The sequence below is a fragment of the Brachyhypopomus gauderio genome, chromosome 18, assembly GCF_052324685.1.
Source record: "Brachyhypopomus gauderio isolate BG-103 chromosome 18, BGAUD_0.2, whole genome shotgun sequence".
Taxonomy (NCBI): domain Eukaryota; kingdom Metazoa; phylum Chordata; class Actinopteri; order Gymnotiformes; family Hypopomidae; genus Brachyhypopomus; species Brachyhypopomus gauderio.
In genome coordinates this window covers 10,908,904-10,934,127 of record NC_135228.1, presented here as the reverse complement: position 1 = coordinate 10,934,127, position 25,224 = coordinate 10,908,904, and the positions used below count along the sequence as shown (strand labels likewise).

The window sequence follows — 25,224 nt, the reverse complement described above, 5'->3', positions numbered from 1 at the left end:
TGTGTGTGTGTGTGTGTGTGTGTGTGTGTGTGTGTGTGTGTGTGTGTGTGTGCACGTGCGGGAAGGTGTGTGCGCATGCTTACAGTGCCGTGGGCCGACTGGGCCGGGCTAGCAGAATCCCGTCTTGGTCTCCTTCCGTGCTGCTGGGGCTGCTGGTTCTGTTGGGAGTGTTGTTGCAGTTGAGTGTGGAGGGAGCCGGCGGCGTTTCTACAGCGGAGTTCAGCATCACGTTATTCCTCACGTCCGCCACTGCCGTCCAGACAGACACTGACGCTAGCTCCTCGGGAGCACTGGAGCGATGGAGAGGGCTCGTCTGGAGGTCTGGGAGTCAAAGTCCGTTTAAGATTTACGTACAGTGTGTCACTGTATTTATTGAAATCATTTGACATCATTATTGAGCTCATCTTGCAAGAATTTAAAGAAATCTTTTTAAGAAATTATGCTCATGGTTAACATTAGGCAGAAGATGATTACATTATAAGAAATACTCTTCAGAAGTATGAATAAATTGCACTGTGCTCTGACTGTAATGTATTACACTATTAAACAACTGAGCTAGCTTTAGACGTAGGACTAGACTGCTGTTCCAAACTGTCTTTCCTGCGGCCCACGATATGATATATTTTGGACATAAATCAGAACTCATTTTAACTTCCACCTATAACAAACATTTCTGAAGTAACAATTCTGGGCTGAGCTTAAAAGAAATAGGCTAAAGACTTCAGCGTGACGTGTTGCGTGGTACACAGGAAAACGACTGAGATCCCAGCCCCCTCCCCTCACCTCTGTCTTTGTCCGAATGTGTGGGCGTGTGGAAGAGGGTGAGGGGCCTCTCGCTGCAGGACGGAGTCCTGGTCTCCGCACTTCGTCTCCTGGGCAGGTTGAGCTGCGAGACGCCCTGTCCTGCTCCTGAACCTGGCACGTCTCTGAAGATCTAGGGAAGAAGGAGGGATGGGGGATGGGAAGAGGGGAGCTCTCAGTGAGGCCAGAGAGACTCATCTGAAGTGCATGCACAGTAGACGTGAGGGGTAGAGGTCACAACCCCGCCGCACAGCCTCATCCCGAACCGGGGCCAAGGGTCGCGGAGAGAGTCGGTGGAAGTGTGCGGTGTGGAAGTGTGCGGTGTGGAAGTGTGCGGTGTGGAAGTGTGCGGTGTGGAAGTGTGCGGTGTGGAAGTGTGCGGTGTGGAAGTGTGCGGTGTGGAAGTGTGCGGTGTGGAACTCGAGCGCTAAAGGGTGATGCTTTTCCAACTGAAACAAATCTTTGAAAAAAAAAGGATGTGTTCGACTGCATTTTGAGCCTTTGGTTTGCCGTTTTTTTTGGGGTGTAGGTTTTGATTTGCACTCACGAAACATCGTTGGTGACATCGACCAACGGCTGAGGTTAAGGGCGTACTCACACTAGGCTCTGTGATCCGGGCCCGGGCCCGGATCAGTTAACCGTGCTCGGGGCTGCTTGAAGAGGTGGGCCAGGGCACGATTCATGTGGACTCGGGCACGGTTCGCTTCTAGTGTGAGCGCTATCCGTGCCCGGGCCCGCTTGGTGCCTCGTCTGATTGGTTCATTTCGCTGGAACTCAAACATGACGTCAGTGATGCGACGCTCACGTTAAACAGTCATAGCGGCAAAGCGATTAGCAGACAATCGTTGTGTTAAATTATCGATAAATCTGTGCTTGCACCGTGTTTCTGCACTCCCAAAACGACTCCAAAAATACAATAAAAAGAGAATCGTGAACTCCATAGTGTTGTGTGAGCGCGCTTTTTTCCAAATAAAGTGGCGTTGTGATGACGTAAGCGTGCTCAGGCCGGTTTGATGAAGCCAGTGTGAGTGCAGGCCAGAGGGGGAGTGGGGAGGGGGGATAACCGGGCCCCAGCACGGAACCAGCAAACCGTGCCTAGTGTGAGTACGCCCTAACTCAACAGTCTAACAAAGGGTCAAACAAGCAAACTGTATTTCCTCACATTCAGATGCAGTTCAAACTTATGCAATTTGATACCCAGCTTGGCTAAGAAAACATCGACATGACATACTTTTTGTTCTCTACAGGCGTTCTGTATTAAATAAACATTTCCAAGATGCATTTCTGATACTTTATGTATATACATATTCATATGTTGTACATATGTTGTACATATTCATGGTTGTCACAGATGAATATTATATATTATATTTCACAAATGAATTATGTTTCTCCTGTAAATAGAACTTTTACAGTTTTACCAGCAAAACAGTGAAGATACTCTCACAGTGGGATTTCTGAGCTGGTGTAATAAGGTGCCTTCTCAAGTTTTTCTAAACGAACTCCCTCCAGTTGTGTGAGCTGGTACAGTTGACGCCTCCATATTGATGTCCTTCCGTCTTTCAGCTATTTTAATCTGAAGCTGAATGTGAGAATCCTTTTTTCTCATAGATTTAGATCAAATCTCATTGTTTTTTCTGTTTTAGATGTGCAACCAAACTATTATTTCATTCCCTCATTTTTTTCCCTCTACTGAATTCTCGCCAAACTCATTTTGTGTTTGTCCTTCATCTTACACCTTATTACAGTTCCTCTCATGTTCATTTTTTTAGTCTATGAAGATGTTTCTATGGTTTTCCCTCTGGAGCCTTCAGTGTTTTCCACAACATGAGAGGTGAAAATGTCCCTTTATCATTCAACTCAGAGTACAGACTAATGTTTTAATTTACTCCTTAAACAGGGCTCACTTGTACTGTTCTCTGGGCGAAGATGAACATCAACAGATAGTTATAGGTGCACGGACACCTAAAGCCACTGTTTCATCCCATAGCAAGGGTCTACTTTGTCTTTCCCAAATGTTATGAACTGCTGGTGTTCCCATCTACACTATATTGCCACAAGGATTCACTCATCCATCCAAATAATTAGATCCACGTGTTCCAATCACTTCCATGGCCACAGGTGTATAACACCAAGCACCTGGACATGTAGGCTGCTTCTACAAACGTTTGTGAAACAATAGGCCACTCCCAGCTCGGCTCAGTCACTTCCAGCGTGGTACCGTGATAGGATGCCACCTGGACATCAAGTCCGGTCATGATATTTCCTCAGTACTAAATATTCCACAGTGGAATTCCACGGTATTGTAACAAACAGGAAGTGAGTGGGAACACCAGCATCTCAGCCTTGTGGCAGGCCACATGAAACAACAGGGCGGGGTCAGGGGATGCTGAGATGCATAGTGCACAGAGATCAGCAAATTTCTGCAGAGTCAATCACTACAGACCTCCGAACCTCATGTGGGCTTCAGATTAGCTCAAAGTCAGTGTGTGGAGAACTTCATGGAATGGGTTTCCATGGCTAAGAAGCTGCACCAAGCCTTAAGATAAGATAAGATATACTTTATTACATCACCGAGTGCAATGCAAAATGTCGGATGCAGTGGTGCAAAGCATGTTGCCACTGGACTGTAGTGCAATGGATACGTGTTCTCTGGAGTGACCTTTTGGCACTCCGTGGCAATCCGATGGACGAGTCTGGGTTTGAGGGTTGCCAGGAGAACAGTATTGTTCTGGAATTTTCCAAGTTTTGTGGAGGGGGATTATGGAGTTGGGTTGTGTTTTGGGCTCGAAATGGAAATCGTAATGCTTTAGCATACCAAGAGATTTTGGACAATTTCATGCTCCCAACTTTGTGGGAACAGTTTGGGGATGGCCCCTTCCTCTTCCAACATTCCTGTGCACCAGTGCACAACGCATGGACCACAAAGACATGGATGAGTGAGTTTGGTGTGGATGAACTTGACTGGCCTGCATAGAGTGCTGACCTCAACCCAACAGAACACCTTTGGGATGAATTAGTGTTGAGACTGTGAGCCAGGTTTTCTCGTCCAACATCAGTGTCTGAACTCGCAAATGCGCTTCTGGACGAATGGTAAAATATAAACGCACTCTTGACCCTTGTGGAAAGCCTTCTCAGAAAAGTTTAGGTGTTATCACTGCAAAGGGTGGGCTGACATATTAAATCCTATGGATTAAGAATTCCATGGATCACTCAAGTTCATATGAGTGTGAAGGAAGACGCGAATACCTTTGCCAGTATAGTGTATATTCCCCATTACTATTATATATCCCTCCTCCTCATTCCCCATTACTATTATATATCCCTCCTCCTCATTCTCCATTACTATTATATATCCCTCCTCCTCATTCCCCATTACTATTATATATCCCTCCTCCTCATTCCCCATTACTATTATATATCCCTCCTCCTCATTCTCCATTACTATTATATATCCCTCCTCCTCATTCTCCATTACTATTATATATCCCTCCTCCTCATTCCCCATTACTATTATATATCCCTCCTCCTCATTCCCCATTACTATTATATATCCCTCCTCCTCATTCCCCATTACTATTATATATCCCTCCTCCTCAATCCCCATTACTATTATATATCCCTCCTCCTCATTCCCCATTACTATTATATATCCCTCCTCCTCATTCCCCATTACTATTATATATCCCTCCTCCTCATTCCCCATTACTATTATATATCCCTCCTCCTCATTCCCAATTACTATTATATATCCCTCCTCCTCATTCCCAATTACTATTATATATCCCTCCTCCTCATTCCCAATTACTATTATATATCCCTCCTCCTCATTCCCCATTACTATTATATATCCCTCCTCCTCATTCTCCATTCTGTTCATAATGCAGCTTGTACGTGCTCTGCTAGGTCCTGCTTTATACGAGGACTAAAACAAATGGATGGAACCCATTTTCTCTAGATTTCTCTAGATCTGAAAACAGGCAAAGGAGGTGTGGTCCCAAGACTGGGGTCTTCACTAGCTGACCCAGGGTGTGTCTCCCTCTGGGGCAAAGGCTCGCCTACCAGTGGGCAGATGAGACCCCCCACCTCACCCCCACTGCACCACCCAAAAGTAAAAAATCTCTGTCCATTACACAGTAGACATTCCTGTTCGTCCCTGCCATACACATGTTCCCAATTAGATGGGGAAACGGCTCAGATTGCCAAAGATCTTACAAAATCAAATAATAGCAAATCCATTGTAAAATGCAAGTCTCTTAAGATGCATACAGCACCCTCTATTTTGGATTTTGTGTGGCTTATCAACTCTTTGAGGTTAGTAGGGATGTCTGGCTCTCCGGCAGGCGACGAGAGCTGTCTTCTGGCTAACAGGTCTTCTCTAATGATGTTCTCTCGCTGTTCTTCTATGCCTTGCTGTCACAATCCTCTCACCTTTTCCCAAGTGGAGCAGCAGAGCTGCTGAACGAGGCCCTCTCTCCCTGTGATCATGCTGACGCCTTTCCTCCATCCTTCGTCTCTCCGCTCCATCCGTTGGAGGTGGAGTATGTAACGGAGGCTACGGCAGGACCGTTCTCTGTCTTAGCCCTTGCATTCGCTTCTGAATCCTCCTTATTCTCCTTACTGATTCATCACTTTTATCATCCTAAATGTTGTTTTTGTGTCTTTCCGGATCTCCTCCAAGACGTGTTGTCACATCTTGCAGACTGGTTTAGATGTTGGCCTTGTATCAGTGGACCAGAGCTGCTCTCCACTCTTTACTTTGTTTGCAGACTTTTCAGCTCTGCTTTTTGTGTTCCCATTCATATTTCACCATTAGTACCCCATTAGTACCCCACTTGCCAGTTCACGTGTTACCTAGTCTAGAAATTATGTATTTTAAGGTTTATCTGTGCAAAAGAAGTGCTTTTTTTCATAGGAGCTATTATTTTAGCCTGTCATTGTGGGTTCTGACGTTGCCAGAACTTTCAGAAGAATGTTGTAATTGCTACTTAAAAGCATAATTAGGCAAATGCAAACCGGCCCTGAGAAATAATTACACCATACTATAGAAGAAAGAGTACAGCAAGCTGTTCCCATATAAGCCAACCAAATGGGCCATGATCTAGCGCTGGACAAAACGACTCATTTTGCAATGACTCTGGTGTAGGCTGCGATTGCAGCATGCCTTGCGACAAACTAAATCACGTTGGTGCCGATATAGGATGGCCTGCAATCTGAAGGGTTTGTGTTTGAATGCACATGTCGGTCATTCATGAGTCATGATTCTTAGAACAGTCATCTGGAATGTCTGAGATTGGTCAACACGCTCACATCTTATCTGCATACTGTAACCTTCTGAAGAATCGGTATTGCAGGTCTGTATTGTGATAATTGATTCGATATATTGCGCAGCCCTATGAAGGTCACAACAGGTCGACTAGTTAATTACCCATATTGTTTTTCTCAATCATTAAGATTGCAGTAACACGTGACACTTAACACTTGTTACGTGTCAGCAGCAGGGCTACATAACATAGCTGAGGAACAGTTATTGCAGTATTGTGCAATATTACAGTGACCCAGCTAACAAATAACAGTTTTTTTGGGATTGTGTGCTGTGAGCATTCTGACTAATCACAGACATTCTAGATGAGTCTGCGACGAGGTCCGACCAATCAGAGTGTTCGCACAATCCAACAAATGGCACAGATGGGAGCGGACATCAAGGTTTGACCGACACATCTACAAACACTTCCCACTTTACTCGTGTTAAGCTTCTTAACACGAGACCCACACAACTCGATCTCCGACTTATCTGATTTGACAATTTCTGTTGTCCTATTTGGTTGTCAATTTTTTTTTTAAACGTAGCTGATTCTCCGATAAGACGCGTGGGGAATTTTTCTCTGCAACCACTCGGTGACAGTGACTGCCATGCCGTACACTGGAGGCTGGGTGTTTTTGTCTCTTCATCTGAGGAGATAAAGCAGAACCCGTCAGCTCTGGGGTGCCTGCAGACACTCTGCGAGCGCGTGCAGGAGCAGAGAAGCGCTGCTCGCGTTTGCACACTGCTGTTTCCTGTTGTGACCGTGACTTCTGCAGGGCTGTAGTGGGATTGCTACGATGCACCAAAAGAAAAAAAAAAACAGAAAATGCACAAAGATGTGAAAATGAAAGTTTTGGTGTATCCACAAAGTTTTTCTTTCTTATATATTTTTTTCATTACGGTCTTCTAAAAAAAATGCCATTACCAATCCCTGCTTTCATGCTACAGGGTTGGACCATCTTGACCTACACTGGTCCTAATATCGGCGTGTCTTTCAGATTTTTACATGGCTGTTTTTTGGTCCTTCTCATGGCAAGCCACTGGCCCCGTGTAGGGTCCCTGTGGGGGGACACAGCGCTCGTGTGAGGACAACGAGGACACCGTGCTGGGTAAAGTCACCCAGTCTGTCCGAGTCCTGGTCATGTGACACGTGAGTTGAGCTTTGCCACACGGCTGGTTGCCATGGCAACCACGTGTCAGCAGCTTGCCCTTTAAGACATGGCTGAACCGAACACGTATACACAACACCACACACACACACACACACACGTACACACACACACACAGCATTATTGTTATGTGTCGTGGCTAGAACAAGTGTGTTTGAATAGATCAGACCTGGGTATGTATGCTGTGTGGCTTTATCCGCTCTGTTCACACGTCTGTGTCAATGAAGGAACAGCACACTCGGGCTGTTAGCACTCAGACGCCTGACGTGTTTACAGCAGAATGAAAAAACCCACCAATCTGAGTATTTAGACTGTACTGACCTGAGGGCTGTTCTCAAATCAGTCCAAAACAAAGACAGCGCCTGCTTATTTAAAGCCGGAGCGATAAATAGCCCACCAGGCAACACTTGCTAGCGCCCAGCACAGGAATAGGCCTTCAAGCGGCGGATCTCATGATTCTCCGCTGGGAGACGGGGTGTGCGCGGGTTCCCGGCTTGCCGCCCGTTGCCGAGCGACGGCCCAGCGAGCGCAGTGCCGGGTCGGTGGATCTCACCCTCTCGTGGTTCTCTATCAGGATCTCCACCACGATGTTCTGGAACTTGATGTCCATGATGGCGGCCACGGTCTCCTCCTGTGGGCGGAGCAGCGTGGGGCCGAAGACCACGCCCAGGTTGGCCACTGTCATCAGGTTCTGCTGGTGGTGGTTGGCCACGCTGGAAACGAAAGCAAAATCAACAACAAACAAACAACAACAACCAAGTGAAAACAACAACCATGGTGTGAGTGACATAATATGCTTAAAGACTTTTCTGCACTGTGGTTACTTGTGATCACAGCACTTCCTGTTCGTGACGCTGTACTGTAACTGTAGTTCCCCAGGTAGAGCGCGATGCTAACAATTCCAAGGTCACGGCTGACGTCCTCAACAGTAGCAGCCATGCTGTCATTCTGTTAAATATCTAAGTCCCTCTGGACAAGACCCTCTGGCAAACATTTGCAGAAGTTGTTTTAGACTTCCCTATTTATAGTACAAAGCATGTTAAGTGTGCATAACATGTAATCTTGCTGTGGGAAAACCATATTAAACTGAGCTTTTAGTTTTGAGGGAAAAGTCACTATCAACCTTTTTCCTCAAACGGTTTCCATTTCAAACACCTTTTTGTGTGTGTATATTGTGTGTGATACATTTTTCCTCTAAAAAGTTGTATAGGGAAAAAGTCATTATCAACCTGCGATTTGTGAAGTGTCTGCACAAGTTATGGACTTGTGAGTCTTCAAGCCAAATGTATCGTAAGATGTGTAAAGGGCCCGAGGTACTGAGGTACTGAGGAGTCCAGCTGTGAGCTGGTGGAGGGGGAGGGTCTCTGTGCTTTGCTGTGGTCTTCAACTCTCACTTCTCACCTAAGCCTCATGTGAACGCGAAAGAAAGAAAATGGTTGAAAAATCCTATCTGGTCATAACCGCACTTGGGGCTAATGACTTTGGCAGAGCTGTGGAAAACCTTCAGGGATAATCACGCCCCTGAAAATGGCAATGGTCCCTCATTCCAATCAAATATATTCAAATTAGCAAGGGGCGGGGTCAATTTATGCACACTCTTGCGGGGGGGGCAAAGGGGGCAGGGCTTAACATACTTGGCCAAGTGCCGGGCAAGCAGCTCCAGCATTTGCCGGTTCTTCTCGGGAAGGCGATGAACGATGGCGTGGACCTCCTCCACCCGCGCCTCTGGGGTGTCCAGCTCTGAGAGAGAGAAAGAGAGAGAGAGAGAGAGAGAGAGAGAGAGAGAGAGAGAGAGAGAGAGAGAAAGAGAGTGACAGGGGAACAGAAAGAGAAAAGACGACTGAGGCAGATGAAGGATTTGAAGAGGAAGACGTTTCTAATGCATTCTGATGCCGTGTCTTAAGGAAGCCCTTCTCAGGAGTGATCAAGCCTGCTTCTGTTCAGGGAGAGCACGACCTAGAGTCAGAGGAGCCGGTGCTGGCCGGGCTGACCTGCCCATACGGCCTTGATCATCACCGACTTCTATCGGCGCAGAACCGCCCGGGACCCATCCATGACCCAATAAAGCGGCTCACAGTAACGCCTGCACAAACGCAGCCCTCGCCTGAGCGCAAAGAGGGCACGAACTGTACAGGACAGAGTTACAGTTATGAATGTGCAAAACCACAGTTTCTCTGTTTGAGTAAGCACAAGCGGGTACAGGCACGTCTCACACACACGTACACTGCTGCCAGTTTATGAGGCAGACCTGCTCTGTAGCGGTACCTATGGGTACCTAACCCTGCAGTTAGAGCTCTGTTTGTGCTGGTTACATCTCACCGGGGGAGGTTGTTGCATGTTTGTTTTTTCCACCTGCCACTTACATGATATTTAAATAGGGTCGTGTTGTTTCTACATACAAAAAAATTATACATAAACGGAACACACACACAAACACACACTGTTGTTGTTTGTTTGTTTTGTTTTTTTCACAAACACAAATGTAGATATAAAGCATTTGCAATTTATTACACGGCTGTGTGTGTATTTACACACACACACACACACACACACACACACACACACACATATATATATATAAATGCACACATTTACAGCCTCTCCTAACATCTGTTTTGTGAAAAGGTCGGCCAGGGTTCACAGAATGTTCGCCAGGGTTCAGTCTACCACAGCAGTGCCAACAGTAGAGGAGCAGAGTCTACAGACTGCCAGGACAGGTGCTGAAGAGACCAGTCTATACATTCATCCCATTGTAGACAGTTTAAACAGTACTGCTGTGGTCTATGTGTGTGTAAGAGGGAGTGGCGTATGTGTGTGTGTGTGTGTGTGTGTGTGTGTGTGTGTGTGTGTGTGTGTGTGTGTGTGTGTAGTGGGGAGCATGGTGTATGTGTGTGGGGGCATGGCTTACGTCTGTGTGTGTGTAGTGGGGGGGCGTGATGTGTGTGTGTGTGTGTGTGTGTAGTGGGGAGCATGGTGTATGTGTGTGGGGGCATGGCTTACGGCTGTGTGTGTGTGTGGGGGGGGGGGGGGGGGACTTTCTCCATTTTCTCCATTTACTTCTTTCAAGTTTCTATTTTTCATCCCACCTCATGCACAGAGGCAGCGCCTCCTACTGGCGTGAAGTATAATCACACCTAAGCCACAAAGCCTCTATTCTCCTCCGGGATGACCCGTCTGTCGCTGACCCGTCTGTCGGTGACCCGTCTGTCGGTGACCCGTCTCGACCCCTGCGGACGGGAGCCTGCTCTCCTGTCCTGGTCCAGGAGGACGGGTGTAGGGAGAGATGGAGGTGAGCAGAAGGAGATCACACGGAGGTCTGGCACCGTGTCCACACACGCTTCACCCAGCCGCCACGCAGCGTACAGGTGGTGTAAGGGCTCGGGCGGTGGAGGGGGTGGTGTAAATATAGAGCAGATATTTGGCAGTGGAGATCTGGGTGGGGCAGCTCAAACTGGAGCCTGATCCAGAGAATGCCAGGGGCAAGAGAGGTGGACTTTCTCTCTCTCTCTCTCTCTCACACACACACACACACACACCACCTTCATCACTGCACTATCTCAGTCGTGTGTGTGAGTGGGCCGAATTCAGATGCGCTCTTCCACTCTGGAGCGCCCACGCAAATGCACTTGCATAGACATTCCGATCCCCTGACACTCCCTCCCTCCCTCCCTCTCTCTCCCTCTCTCTCTCTCTCTCTCTCTCTCCCCCCCCCAACCTCTCCCTGTTCCAGACGAGAGGCAGGCTCCAGGTGGCACCATGCCCTTCATTCGCATAACCGTGACGGGGAGATGAAGAAGGGAAAGGGGGGGGGGGGGGGTGTGGAGGGGGGGGAGTCTCCCAGGGTTCGCACGAGGACAAGATCCTTAATTCACCCCATTACTGCCCCGTGTGCCAAATCTGAGAGAGAGAGAGAGAGAGACAGAGACAGAGAGAGACACAGACAGACAGACAGACAGAGGGAGACACACAGAGAGAGAGAGAGAGAGAGAGAGAGAGAGAGAGAGAAGTGGAAGTTAGGAAAAACCAAAGGCAGGGCAGAGGGGAAGGGGGAGAGTCAGCGGAGGAAGTGCTGGGCCTCGAGGGCTTCATATTAGAGGCGGTAGGAAGGAACCCCGGAGGCCATGCTGTAAAAAATCCCCTTCCTCTTCCATGGAGCTGACCCGCCCTGCCTTCCTGCCCCTCCTGACCGGGATGGGGCGGGGCCACCAGCTGGCCTCGGGGGCGGAGCTATCGGGGAACATGGGAGCGAGAGCGTGGCGGCAAAACAAGGAAACAGAGACGGTGCGCTCACGGAGGACATGGGGGGGGGGGGCGAGAGAGAGAGGGAGTGAGAGAGAGGGGGGAAAAAGGGAGAGAGAGAGAGGGAGAGGAAGAAAGGAAAGGAAGAGGAAAGAAAAGGAAAGCAAGATAAAGAAGAGAAGCAGCTGAACTCACTGGCTGCCTTTATGAAGCTTCTCTGGTACTGGTAGGTCATCAGAGGGGCCGGGAGCATCCTGTCAGCAGAGGAAACAATAGATTCACACAAACAAACAAACAAATGGAGACAAACAAGGTGCTAAAAGGGGCGTGAGAGCTACCCACAGACCCGGAGGCTAAAGTACAGAGACTGAGGTCAGAGAGGCAGCTGCACAGACTACCAGCTACAGCTGTCGGGCTGAACAGAAGGAACTAATCACACCAAATCACACTAATCACACCAAAAATCTGCTTATTTAATCATTACAAATCATAAGTAAACTTTATTTAGAATTTTGGCATCTACAATGCATCAGAAACATATTTAATATTAAAAGAATACATTTAAAATGCAGTGATTTTCCAGATCATGTATTCCTCCACCATGCAGTTGACAGGATAACAGGACACGTGTGGATTGGAGGTTCAGGAGGCTGGCGGGTGGAGGTTATGGTGGTGGTGGTGGTGGTGGTGGTGGGGGTGATTAACTCCCTCAGCTGGTGGCCCTCAAATCAGCAGGTGTCTTGCTTTTGCAGGGGAAGTTCAGCAGTACCCAGCAGAGCCGTGTGTGTGTGTGTGTGTGTGTGTTGTCAAAGCGGAGGGCCGTACCTGAGGTAGTGTTTGATGGCACTGGTGATTGTCTTTATCTCCCACTCGGTGCCATCCAGTTCAACATCAGCACATGTCTTGGGATCTGAGGGGAGACGACAGGTTCACGGTACAGTATTGACCCGTCCCTGCAGGCGCTGGCTGCCTGTGGTCCAAACGGGGGTGGCGCAACATATCATTAACAAATCTAATCCATCGTGATAATAAAAAATGTTAATAAATCCATATGAATGTCAGATATTCCAGAGGAACTTTCTTCTGGTGTTTTAATACATCATTCACATGCATCCAACAACCATTTATACTCTAAGTCCAAATAACACATGCTGATCTTCACCAGTGAGCGTTTGAATGTATGGGTGAGCATATTTAATATACGGCGAGGCATACAGCCGTATTTTGGCAGCGATCTGCAGGCTGTATAAACACTCCTGAAAAACTGCCAGTCTCTCTGGCGGTACCGTGCAATTCGTATGTCAGAGCGACAGATGGAGTTAACGGGGGGGAAAAATATAGAGGAAACGCGTGGTCATGTTCACCTACTCCACCAGCTCGACGCCATCAGATGCAACGACGGCGCGATATTTGCACGCGAGCGGGTTCGAACCAGCGTCTATACACCCGAAACGCGGCCTGGTGCGAGACTCCGCTTGCTGATTGGTTGAGGCGTGGGTTGGGGGCGGGTCCTGCTTTTCTGGCGTTCTCACACCATACCAGACCAAAGAGGTCATTTCATTGCAGCGGAGCGAATTCCAGCTAATACCATTAAATCCCCTGACGTTCTCTGTGACTCCGTGTACGGAAATAAACATTTCTTAGCCAGCGAAAAGATTTGTGTAAATCTAAATCCTGATAATCTTTTTTCCCCCAGAATCGTATAAGATTATAGTCTACTTTTTAGATATTTAAATGTAATTTAATCTTGTCAAGTGTAGGTTTCACCAGAAAAGAGAAACTGGTTTGCCATTTTAAGGCAGCTTAAAGGGGGAGTTCTGACCTTTTTATGTATGTTTGCAAGTGCAAAACAGTAAAACTTCAAACTTTACCCTGTGTATGGCACTCTTGGTACATATTCAACCATTTTTTAAATTTGATATTCTAATTATGACCAACCAACACCATGTTATAGCACTAAACTGGGGTTTATTCGTGTCGGTGTTCAAAGTACACATTTCTACGGTACACCATCTGAGGAAGAACTGAAAACTGTCACCAGTGAGTCCTTTCACATTTGCTGACAGATGCCTGGTTTTACAGAATAGCATAGAGTGGGTCACAATGCAGTTTTGTGCCAGGCAAAAAACCAACCAGCAAGGTGTCCATCACTCAACACCAGGCTTGTGCACATCGCCCAGAGGCGTTAGCAGTCTTGGACTGCCAGCAAAAGCACATGCTTGCTCTCATGACTCATGGCTCTAGGTGCCGTGGTTGCTCACCAGCCCCACCTGCTGGATGCTCTGGGCAGTTTTTTTGTTTGGGTTGGAGGTGCTTTCTTACCCATTGCTAGGTTAAGCAGCTTTTGCACACGTGAGCTGACTCCGACTAGCCTGTACAGCCCCTGCTCATCAATGCCTGTTGGAGAATAGCATGAGAGCAAAACACACACACACACACACACACACACACACACACACACACACACACACACACACACACACCTGTAGTTATGAGTCAGACATACATGCGCAAGCTACCAACCTACCCACCCACACACACACAAGCACATACACACAAGAGCATGGGAAACAGCACATCAAACACACACACCTGTAGTGATGCATCACAAACTGGCACACACATACAGAAACACACTTACAGTGATGTCTCATACACACACACACACACACCACACACACACACACACACACACACACACACACACACACACACACACACACACACACACACACACACACACACAATAGTGGCTCCCATGCAGACACACGTACCTCTTGTCTCTACAGCATGGATGAACTTCTTGATGACATTGAAGCCAATCACATCTAACTGGGCCACTGGAAAGAGAATAAGCGTACTCACTAAGTACCATGACACACATGCTATGTGTTATCATTGCAAGGCAGTTCTGCTTGTGTGTGTGTGTGTGTGTGTGTGTGTGTGTGTGTGTGTGTGTGTGATTGTAACATATGGAGATGCCCAGCACAGCACATACTTCCTTCATTCTGGCTGTCTCGATTCAAGTTGTACACCTGTGGCAGAAAGACATTCGGTTTTACAAACACGCCCCCCACGCAGCAGCGAGAACATCTGTGTGCAATCTTCGTTAAAACGACATGGCAAACACATAAGGTGCCGTATTCTGTGCAATTGCTTTTCCATTTGCACTGCGTGAACACTGTTGGTGCAGTGGGAGTGTTTCTCGGTATGTGGTTGTGCAGTGGGGGTGTTTCTGGGGACGTGTTGGTGCAGTGGAGGTGTTTCTGGGGACGTGTTGGTGCAGTGGGGGTGTTTCTGGGGACGTGTTGGTGCAGTGGAGGTGTTTCTGGGGACGTGTTGGTGCAGTGGGGGTGTTTCTGGGGACGTGGTTGTGCAGTGGGGGTGTTTCTGGGGACGTGTTGGTGCAGTGGAGGTGTTTCTGGGGACGTGGTTGTGCAGTGGGGGTGTTTCTGGGGACGAGGTTGTGCAGTGGGGGTGTTTCTGGGGACGTGTTGGTGCAGGGGAGGTGTTTCTGGGGACGTGTTGGTGCAGTGGAGGTGTTTCTGGGGACGTGGTTGTGCAGTGGGGGTGTTTCTGGGGACGTGTTGGTGCAGTGGGGGTGTTTCTGGGGACGCGTTTGTGCAGTGGGGGTGTTTCTGGGGACGTTTTGGTGCAGTGGGGGTGTTTCTGGGGACGCGTTTGTGCAGTGGGGGTGTTTCTGGGGACGTTTTGGTGCAGTGGGGGTGTTTCTGGGGACGTGTTGGTGCAGTGGGGGTGTTTCTGGGGACGTTTTGGTGCAGTGGGGGTGTTTCTGGGGACGTGTTGGTGCAGTGGGGGTGTTTCTGGGGACGTTTTGGTGCAGTGGGGGTGTTTCTGGGGACGTGTTGGTGCAGTGGGGGTGTTTCTGGGGACGTGGTTGTGCAGTGGGGGTAATTCTGGGGACGTGTTGGTGCAGTGGGGGTGTTTCTGGGGACGTGTTGGTGCAGTGGGGGTGTTTCTGGGGACGTTTTGGTGCAGTGGGGGTGTTTCTGGGGACGCCCCGAGTGTTCAGCACACTGGTTCAGGATCTTAAAGTCAGCCGCCATCTTTAATGCTGTGATGCGGAAAACCACGGCAACACACCGGCTCCCTGCCGTCCATAGCTTCCATCCACAGTCTGCGATCCTCTTCGGACAGAGCCTGCATGGTTACCATCACACCCGGCCTGAGACACACACACACACACACACACACACACAAATTCAATAACCATAACGATATGGTTTTGCTCGTATTTCCTCACAAACACCCCCACCCCACCCCGCAGACCAGACACGACAAGCCGATTTTCAGGCCTCCCAGCCGCTACCACGATGGAGACATTCTGACCCCCCAGAGCCAGACCGCACACGCACACCTACACACACTCATAAATCACCAAACACTGATGTCTCTCCCCCCACACTCGCTCCTTCACTCCCGATAATGGCCTCCTCTCCACTCCTAACCCATCAATCACAAATGACCCCCATCCTGAAGACTCAATTCAGCTGCTCTGCTGTATGGCTGAACTGGCAGTATCTCTAACCTTCAGCCGCCATCAGTTTGACGTGTGCGAATGTGTGTGTGTGTGTGTGAGCATCTGTTTATATATGCATTTGGATTCACTGTTTCCGCTAGACAGAACTGTGTCATATTGATGTGCATATTAAAAGGTGTTCAGACATACAGTGATCCTAGTAAATTGCAGGTGTAAATCAAAGTGCAGAATTTTCCTCTCTATATAAACCTGCATGGAGACGTGAATAAACGAACAGGTCAGTTCTGCTCCAGACTTCACGCTGGTTTGCTAGTCTGAGGACACCATTAAGCTAGAACCCTGTCAGCTCACAAAAGCTGTTTTCGTGTTAGTAGAAAAGTAAGTGAATGAATGATGGTTGTTCAACTGAAGTGACTGGCACTTATGAACTGGAGAGGAGAGTCTCTAGTCCACATGTGAGGACAGTAAGAGACATTGAGGACAGCTAGAGACACTGATTTATAGACAGGTAGTGGGAGTTCATTCTACCATTCTGGGTGTTAATACAGAAAATAATGTCTTAAAAGGTAAGGTATGAGGAATGTCTCTTAAAGAGGTGCACACTCACACTCACACACAGAATACTACATGCATTATTCATCGTTTGCCACAGGGCCACGCATGCCATAGACAACTATGACCTCAGCACCAAGCCACTCCCTCTTCCTGGGCCACTCCCTCTCCCCTGATCCACACCCCCACTCTGAAGCACAACAGCTGTTTGGCCGAACCCACCCGCACAAACATGCACGCCCGCCAGTCCAATTCGCAAGACATCTGCCGAGCTGGTCAGGCTCCCCTAGCCAAACACAGCGCCCTCTGATGGCGGCCACTCGCCACTGCGACTCACCGGTCGACGGCCTCCACGTCGAAGCAGAACCTCTTCTCAATGGAGTCCGTTTTCCGCCTGGTGCAGGACTTGAGGACGAAGCTCTCCTCCTCGCCCTGGAAGGAGAAGAGAAGATCTCAGAGAGTAACTCAGAGGGTATCTCCCACACACCCCTGGTGCATTTTTGGAGATCAGCGTCGGCCAGTCGATCAGCTCAGCGAACAACTGGAGTGCAGCTTCTACTGACAGGGATGGTGACATGGATCTGACCTATTTCCATAGCGACGCTTCACCTTTCTCTCAGCCGCTATATGCCAGCTCTCTATAACACACCCACCCACACACACACACACACACACCTCACACATTCCCTGAGAGTTCCGGTAGGTGGCACGGGGAGAGCTCCGCCCCCTTCAACTCCCTCCCTCCACCGCGTCAAAAAACACGTCAAAACAAGGATCTCATTAAGATTCGTGTCACTTGTGATTCAGCCGCAGCAGAATTCACAGAGCGTTCTGAAAACATTCCGCTCAGCGCGGACTACATTCCCGCGCACACACTCCGACAGCAGGGACGGCACAGAGAGACGTCTCGGGCCAACACCGATGAGATCACGCCACTCAAGCTGTTGCGTAGTTCTGTTCATTCACACACAGGTCATCCAAGGGACGCTGCATTCTCTCTGGCCAGGGTGGTTATTCAGGGCTGACTGAACAAAAGGATTGCAAAAGTCTGTCATTTTGCAAAAGTCCGAAATGACGTTATTTTGAAATGACCGCGGGAAGGGAGAGTATGTTAAAAAATGTTCAGAGAAGGATGTTCAGATTGGAAACGTGACTTATACAATAAATTACAATATATTTTTTAAAACACTCTAAATGTTATAAATACACGCAAATACACAGTGCCAGTGTGTACCAGTGTGTAGGTGCTAAATTGAGTTTCCACCCAAATTCATATTTTGTCATATTTTGCCAACGTATGTTTCAGGTATTGATCATTCCTAACAATTCCTATTATATAACTACCTAGTCCATGATTTAAGCCTTTTAAGTCTTTATCACACACGCATCACTTCTGGCCGGGTACTGTGGGTGGTGTGGTGCCTCGGGCCTGTTGGGTCGTGTGTAGTGGTGGAGGAATGTGGCTAGACAGGGTGCGTGTCGGAGGCGATAAATCCCCCACTCGCGCTGGCACTGGAGAACAGGGTGGCATGCCCGGCTGTGGTACCAGCCTGGCACACGGGCACGCGGGCAGACACGCCCTCGCTTGCCGACGCAACAAGGTCACGGCCCCGGGGGAGGGAGGGAGGGAGGAGATCAGGGGGGCGGGGAATAAAAGGGGGCGGGGAACACTTACGATCTTTCCTCCTGATTTCTGGTCGAAGAGCACCATGGTGAGTCTCTTGGGCTCCCGCTGGTACGTGCAGTAGTACTTCACCCACGTGGACACGAAAGATCCTGGAACGAAGATCAGAAGGTCAGAGCGGGAGAAAGGAGATGGAGGAACAGGAGGGCGGATGAGGAGAGTGAACAGGAAGGGAGCAAAGGGTGAGAAGAGGGAGCAAGGGAGCAAGAAATAAAGTGAACGAGTGAGCGTGGGCGACCGAGACGAGACCAAGACGAGACTGAGAAAAAACACTCTGCCTCTGCCTTTTCCTTGAAAGGCTTGTGGTGCGTGTGTGAACGCAGCCGCGCTGGAGGAACCGGTGAAGGAAACGTCACTCACGCTTCTCCAGGATGAACAGGTAGCCCTCCATGGTGTGAGAGCTCATGTTCTTGTGTTCGTGCGGGTTTTCCTTCATCTTCCTCATCAGGCTCTCCACCTCTGAGCGCGTGCTCTCGAACCGGTTCCGCGTCTGACAAAACACGGGAGGCCCGTTGAGCACAGCGTGACGAACGCCCATCCGAACGCTTGTGCTAGCACGAGACAAGACGCGGCGTGACGACGAGGACCGTTCAACGAGGAGCGGCCGTGAAGGCGTATTTCGTACAGACCGGAATTCTTCCGTATGTTGAACAGGGAATGTTTTGCTGCGTGGACTCACAGTGTGCGTTGTTAGCACGGTCCTCCGCAGAGTTACGAGGAGCGCTACGAAGACGAGCCGTGTGTGTGTGTGTGTGGTGAGGGTCTGCTCGGCATGGACCCGTCCCATTTACAGATGGAGCGTGCGTGCAAAAGGCTCACTTACGTTCTGAATGCTGATGGTCAGATCGGTCTTGAAGTGGTTAAAGTCTTTGGCCAGCTCGTAGCCATGGTGATAGTAAGTGAACAGTCCCTGCAGAAAAGCCAGCAACTACAAACCAAAAACACCATCAGGAACGTCCGTCAGTCAGAGCAGCCAAACGCTTCCAGAATCCAAACACTCTTTTAAAGTATTGACTACAATCACTACAGCCGTCAAGGCATCGCTATGAACAAACACATTTTCATACATTTGAATGTGTACTAAGAGTTAAACTACGGACGGTTGAAAGTCTGTGAATGAAACAGCACCTACCGGCTCCACAAACTCAAACATCTTCCTCTCCTGGACCTCCTGCACTTTAAATACATATTCCAGTGACACCTCGTAGAAATGCTGGCGCACCTGGTCCACCTGATTGTCTGCCTGGAAAGAAACTGGTTCGTTTTAGCATTATGCACACACACAGACACACACTAAGTTTCTCTGAGACGGTGCAGGTGGTCTAGATATCATGCAGATCCCAGCGGGTGTCATGGAGTGCGTACCTCGTGAAGGTGTGCCTCCTTCTTCTTGGCCGACAGGCTGAGGTGCTTCTCCAGTACGGCACAATATTTCTCAGTCTCCTTGTCATATTTTTTCTTCTCCTCCTTCAACAAACGAGAATATGCCAATGTCACAGGAAGCTAATTTCAAGGAAAATATTAATATCGTAAAAGCTGCAAGATTTACTACATGACAAGATACAGTTTTACACAACACTACACAGTATTACACTATACTACACATTATTACACAACACTACACAGTATTACACTATACTACACAGTATTACACTATACTAGAGAGGAAACCTGTGCAATGACAGGAATCCCTTTTTACGTTCTTTTCTCGTTTAACTATTAACTTTCACGGCTTAAGAAAACATTGTTAATTTCGAGCACTCCATATTGTAGAGTTGCATATTTGAAGTCTGAGGGAGTTTCTGGCTGTTCTTTTTTGGATGGAGAGCTAAAAACCTCTAATGTAACAACAAATGGCGACTAATAACGCCGTTTAGAGCCCAATTTGCATAATGGAATTAGCATATTTGCATATTCGCTCACACCTGTGGTTGCCTGCTTCTTTTCATCAAAGGAAACATTAGCAATTTTGGCTAAAGCAATTCATCTAAGTTAGCCAAAAAGCCACGAGTGTAACTCATTTTTCCTGCAGTCTTGTCCAGTACATTGGTGCCTTTTTTTCTTTCCTAGAATCCCTATTCAGGATCCTTACAGAGAGACAGTAAAAATGTCAAGTGCCTATAGGCTCGTCTTCATGTCATGCCGTAACGCCTGACGTGCTGTACAGTACTAGTGTGTCACTTCTTGGCAGCAGCGCACAGATTCCAACACTCCTCCCGAAATGGTCCGGAAGCCTCGCCTGTAAACTACATGTCGGGGACGAGAAGGAACTGCAGACGTGCCCCTTTACTCTTCGAGCTCAGCTAGTGTTCTTCGCTAAGATGCCGGCTGCTTGACCTCGGCCGACCACGCGATCTTTCCCCTCGGACCGCATGTTAGAGGGTCTGTAGTAGAGTCCAGATTGTCTTCCTCCGCTTGCTTGATATTCTCGAGTTGATCGTTCGTGCCCTAACCTCCCGACCTCGGACACCTGCTCGCGCCCATCAACTTTAACGGCTTTAAATGAAAGTGACGGGTGATATTAGGGTGTGTGTGTGTGTGTGTGTGTGTGAGTCAGTAAGAGAGAGCAGGAGCGCAGAAGCGACACGTGCTAGTGATGATGTCATACACATCACATTTCCACCACATTTCCAAATGAGAAATTTCTATTTCTATCATTACGTCTCTAACGATTTGCATGTGACCTTAGAGCTTTAGGATGTGTTCTGCTGTTTTTCGCCAATGCAACAGTACTGTATCCAATGCAAAATGCATGTAATTTTCCCCATAGAGCACCAGACAGGTTGCGCCAGCAGATGGCAGTGTTGAGCTATAAGTAACGTTGACAGCGTTGTTCTCCCTTCAGCACTAGAGCACCAGTTAAGTTCCCATAATGCATTTTAATTAGTCGATTGGGACTTTGGTGCAACCTTAAGCAGCAGCAATGACTACAACACCTTTGGCTTCACTCTTTGGTTACTGCTACCACAAATTCCGTAGTAAAGGACAAAGACAACACCCCCCTCTGTTGTTGTGCCCCAGAGCATTTTAAAACAAGGAAGACGGCACGCTGACGCCAAATGTTTTCATACCTTTGCGACGCCGATCTGCTCCTTCCTGAAGCGCTCGAGGGGTGCGATGAGAACGTCGTTTGCGTTGTCGATCTAAAGAAACACAAGACGGCAGGCGCTGGAGTCAGCGGCGACGAGGAAGACGAGGGAGACGAGGAAGACCACGGGGCTCTGGGTTTACTCACCATCCGCGTCCTCTCGTCTTCCAGGTTCTGCAGAACGCCAGCGAACTCCTGCAGCGACCTGGCTGTTGAGAAGGAGCGATACGGAGGAGTTCAGAACCGGCAGCCTAACACTTAACCCACACCAGCGCCCTGGCCTTGACCTCTAGGTGTGCAAGGTCAGATGTGGAAGAATTTGGGCTGTCCAGCGTAACAAGATTCAGATAAATTCCCAAAGATTCTTTAAAAGGGAACTCTGTTCCTGGATCAGCCTGGCCCCGTCATGACCGTGACCTGTACAGATATGGAGAGGCTGATAGCGGATAACTACTCCTACTCTTGTCATGCCCGGTGAATTCAGCTTCCCGTCTGAAACCAGGACGAGTTCAAAACTCTTGCACCACATCGAGTCTGCCGAGTCCCAACTAGTGCTGGAGGCCAAATAACAGGTCTAGGCTAGATCACTCTCCCTTCAAAAGTGGCGGGTGCTGAGATTTCTGTCAAACATCGTTTGAAACTCTTTGCCGGATCTTAAAGGACCAGTCAGGAACAGCCAAATCAGACTCACAGTGGCTCCTGGATTAGGGCTGAGTTTAGAGAGAGCTAAAACAGACTCACAGTGGCTCCTAGATTAGAGCTGAGTTTAGGGAGAGCTAAAACAGACTCACAGTGGCTCCTAGATTAGAGCTGAGTTTAGAGAGAGCTAAAACAGACTCACAGTGGCTCCTGGATTAGGGCTGAGTTTAGAGAGAGCAAAAACAGACTCACAGTGGCTCCTAGATTAGGGCTGAGTTTAGAGAGAGTTAAAACAGACTCACAGTGGCTCCTGGATTAGGGCTGAGTTTAGAGTGAGCTAAAACAAACTCACAGTGGCTCCTGGATTAGGGCTGAGTTTACAGTGAACTTAATTATAGTGATACTAACAACTGGCCTGCAGCTCCTGAGGGTACTTTAACTCTGCAGCACTGTACGGTTAGATAAGAGCTTTCTCACACGAGAGTGATATGAGAACCGTCATGGTGAAGTAACAGGAAGCTAATACTCAAAAAGATGGGTTATTGCAGATTCTATAGCAACTTCATTGCATAAAAATAGTTGCTTAAACAGACCACAGCTAAAATTTCTGCAACACTTTGCCATGACACATATTGGTTAAGGTTCCTATCTCCTAACACCACTAACTTCTGCTATAAGATGATCAGCATTAAGTCTGCCCCCCCCCCCCCCGCCTCTCTCTCTCTCTCTCATACACACACTCTCTCATTCTCAACATGAAACACTCTCTCGCTCTCAACATCACACAATGCAGTGATCATATTCAACATTTTATATTTATATAAAATAAAAAATAGGAGTCTCTCCTAAATCCCTCCAGCTCTTGTTTGGCGTGAGGTTTCTGGCAGCATGGCTCAGGCAGCAGTGTGTGAGAGGGCAGCTGTGGTACGTCCTCCTCTCCGTTAGGGGGCGCTGTTCGAGCTGCGGCCTGCAGTCCACGAATGCGAGTTTGCTCCTGCAGTGCCACCAGAGGCTGGCGCGGTGAGGAGATGATGCAGACGCCTTCCCACGAGCTGCTTCTCTCTCCATATCGGAGGATTTGAGAAAGGCAGACGGCAGTGGGACACGCAGGCCGCCCTCAGGCCCAGCCTGCTTTGGGCCTCGACAGATTCTATGAAAGGTGTCATGAAGCCCCACTGACCCCGCCTTCTTTACAGTTTGGATTTTCTGAATCGTTGAAGCTGAATAGTGAAAGGTCAATGGGAAATTAAGTATGCTCATATTAAAATGAAACAATTAGAGCCTCTATCTGAGAATGTTTGCCAGTACATAGGTCTGTATGATAGAGCACTGATATGCCCCATAATGCATCAAAGGGATCCAAAAGGTCTAACAGTCGAAAAAAAAGTGCGAATGTCAGTTGACAACTGCGTGAGGTAAAACAGAGCAGGTGCGTGCGGCGGCCATGTTGGGGTCTCACCGATGCAGATCTCATCATCCGTTTCAGCGTCTCCTATGCACTGAAACTTGAATTCGTTCAGCGATTCAGCGAACTTCCTCTGCGCTGTGGACAGATCTGCAAAACATGTGAAGAGGGGTGTTAAAACAAAAAAAAAAAGGTCTATCGCGTATAAACAGCACACATGCAGCCTGCATTTCCGTCAGTGTTGAAACCACACTGGGTTTCAGTTCATGTGCGCGTCTCTGAATTAGCTGAAGGATGACACACACACCGGCAGCTAAAACAGGCGGATGGGCCTTAACACAAATGCCTGTTGTGTTTGACTCAGGAAGATCGAGAGGTGGGAGAAAAGTGTACGAAGCAAAATAAGACGCCGGTGGATTCGTGAGTCGCTGGCCGATGATACACGGGACTGTCGGTTTTTGCATTTTCACCATGTTGAGCAGACACGTGTCGGCGGTCCTCACTCACGATGTACGGTGAGTGAGAGGCGGAGCTATGGGAGCCCCAAGAGAATGATTGAGGCGTGTGCCGGGGGGGGAGGGGACTGAGGTGTCAGCTTGGGAACAACTGCCTTGAAAAGAATGGTGTCTCTAAAATAGGACTGGCAGGATGGGACAGGCCAGCACAGCCAAGCCCAGCTATGGGTGGCCTCTGAGAACCGAGTAATCAGGGTGGTGTTTAGAGGAAGCCCTTCGTCATGGTTTAACTGCTCCTCCTTAAGGGGTTGGCTGTGATCCGGGGAATGCTTGCCCTCTGACCCTGATCTAGGACCAGCGCTGGTCCCCTCAGCTCTAACACGAGCATTAGGGGTGACAAAGTTCAACTGGTCACAGATCAGTGAAGGCGTAGGAGGTCCAAACGATGACTACTCCTTTTTTGCACTCGTTCCAGAAGTCAGAAGTCGCGGTGGGGTGGTGACACTCACACTCAGATACAGATCTGTTGGCTTCTGCTCTACAGTCACATCTCCGTCTCATTAGTCCTATCTTGCCCAATCGACACAAACTGCTCTTGGTTCAGCACGTGCCGTTGTCCCCTGAGCGTTCCTTAACCAAGCCTCCCGTTCCCCCAATCCCTCTGCCCCCACACACTGGCCCCCACTGCCCAGAAAGCCACTTTGGCATGGGGACTCTTTCCTGATGTCTGACCTCTGACCTGTTTGGGATGGCGGTGGTGGTCCTGCAATGGAGCGCCCTTGGCGTGGAATCAGTTAAGAGCACAGAGTTGAGGTCAGGAGGTGTTATCCAATGGCGTGTGCAGCGCAGGAAGTGTGCGGTGTACCCGTGAAGCCATTCGCAGTTTTCTGTGAAAGGTCTAACTGCACCGAGTTCGAACCCTGGTCATAAAGTACAGCAAAAGATGCGTGCTAGAGGAAAAGGCCAGTGAGGTGCCCAGGGACCTGTTCCAGCAACACTGCGAGAGTAAAGTCCAGCAGTATCACCGTCCTGTGGCGACACCACGACGTAAGGCGCTACAGCTCAGGGATCGTCTCCAAACTGTCACCCTCGGCTGGAAGCGTAACGGCTCGTTCTGATGGCTTTGTAAATACCTGCCTTCACCTCCCAAAGAGGTTTTCTCTCACACATCACACAGAACGAAGGGAAGAAGTTATGACTCACAATACATAGGAAGAAAAAGCCCTTGCCCCATGTATGAATCCCTGCTACTACCAAGGAAACAAAATCCGTAGCGATTTATGCCAACAAGAAGATTGTTTTATTTTAGTTCGTCTCATTGCAAGATGTCAGATTGTGCTTGCGTGTCATACTATACCAAGCCCCTGAAAAACGTAGTCCTACAGC

The 25,224-nt window shown here is 48.6% G+C and overlaps 1 protein-coding gene across 5 annotated transcripts in view; it reads right to left on the bottom strand.

Annotated features, from left to right (window-relative positions):
• The window catches only part of LOC143481373 (rho GTPase-activating protein 26-like), a 51,262-nt gene that overhangs the window by 5,421 nt on the left and 20,617 nt on the right, over nucleotides 1–25,224 (bottom strand). For 4 of the 5 annotated variants that reach the window (XM_076979373.1, XM_076979376.1, XM_076979377.1 and 1 more), the window contains exons 2-20: nucleotides 23,438–23,533; nucleotides 21,487–21,548; nucleotides 21,323–21,394; nucleotides 19,617–19,718; nucleotides 19,384–19,494; nucleotides 19,075–19,179; nucleotides 18,612–18,741; nucleotides 18,243–18,343; nucleotides 16,905–16,999; nucleotides 15,619–15,700; nucleotides 14,513–14,549; nucleotides 14,289–14,354; nucleotides 13,837–13,911; nucleotides 12,340–12,424; nucleotides 11,710–11,768; nucleotides 8,910–9,015; nucleotides 7,829–7,988; nucleotides 784–934; nucleotides 84–321 (exon numbers count right to left, since the gene is read on the bottom strand). In XM_076979373.1, coding sequence (XP_076835488.1) covers nucleotides 84–321; nucleotides 784–934; nucleotides 7,829–7,988; nucleotides 8,910–9,015; nucleotides 11,710–11,768; nucleotides 12,340–12,424; nucleotides 13,837–13,911; nucleotides 14,289–14,354; nucleotides 14,513–14,549; nucleotides 15,619–15,700; nucleotides 16,905–16,999; nucleotides 18,243–18,343; nucleotides 18,612–18,741; nucleotides 19,075–19,179; nucleotides 19,384–19,494; nucleotides 19,617–19,718; nucleotides 21,323–21,394; nucleotides 21,487–21,548; nucleotides 23,438–23,533 — 1,933 coding nt within the window. Of the gene's footprint in view, nucleotides 1–83; nucleotides 322–783; nucleotides 935–7,828; nucleotides 7,989–8,909; nucleotides 9,016–11,709; nucleotides 11,769–12,339; nucleotides 12,425–13,836; nucleotides 13,912–14,288; nucleotides 14,355–14,512; nucleotides 14,550–15,618; nucleotides 15,701–16,904; nucleotides 17,000–18,242; nucleotides 18,344–18,611; nucleotides 18,742–19,074; nucleotides 19,180–19,383; nucleotides 19,495–19,616; nucleotides 19,719–21,322; nucleotides 21,395–21,486; nucleotides 21,549–23,437; nucleotides 23,534–23,690; nucleotides 23,872–25,224 lie in introns of those variants that run through there. The other variant, XM_076979374.1, reaches the window with a different exon arrangement.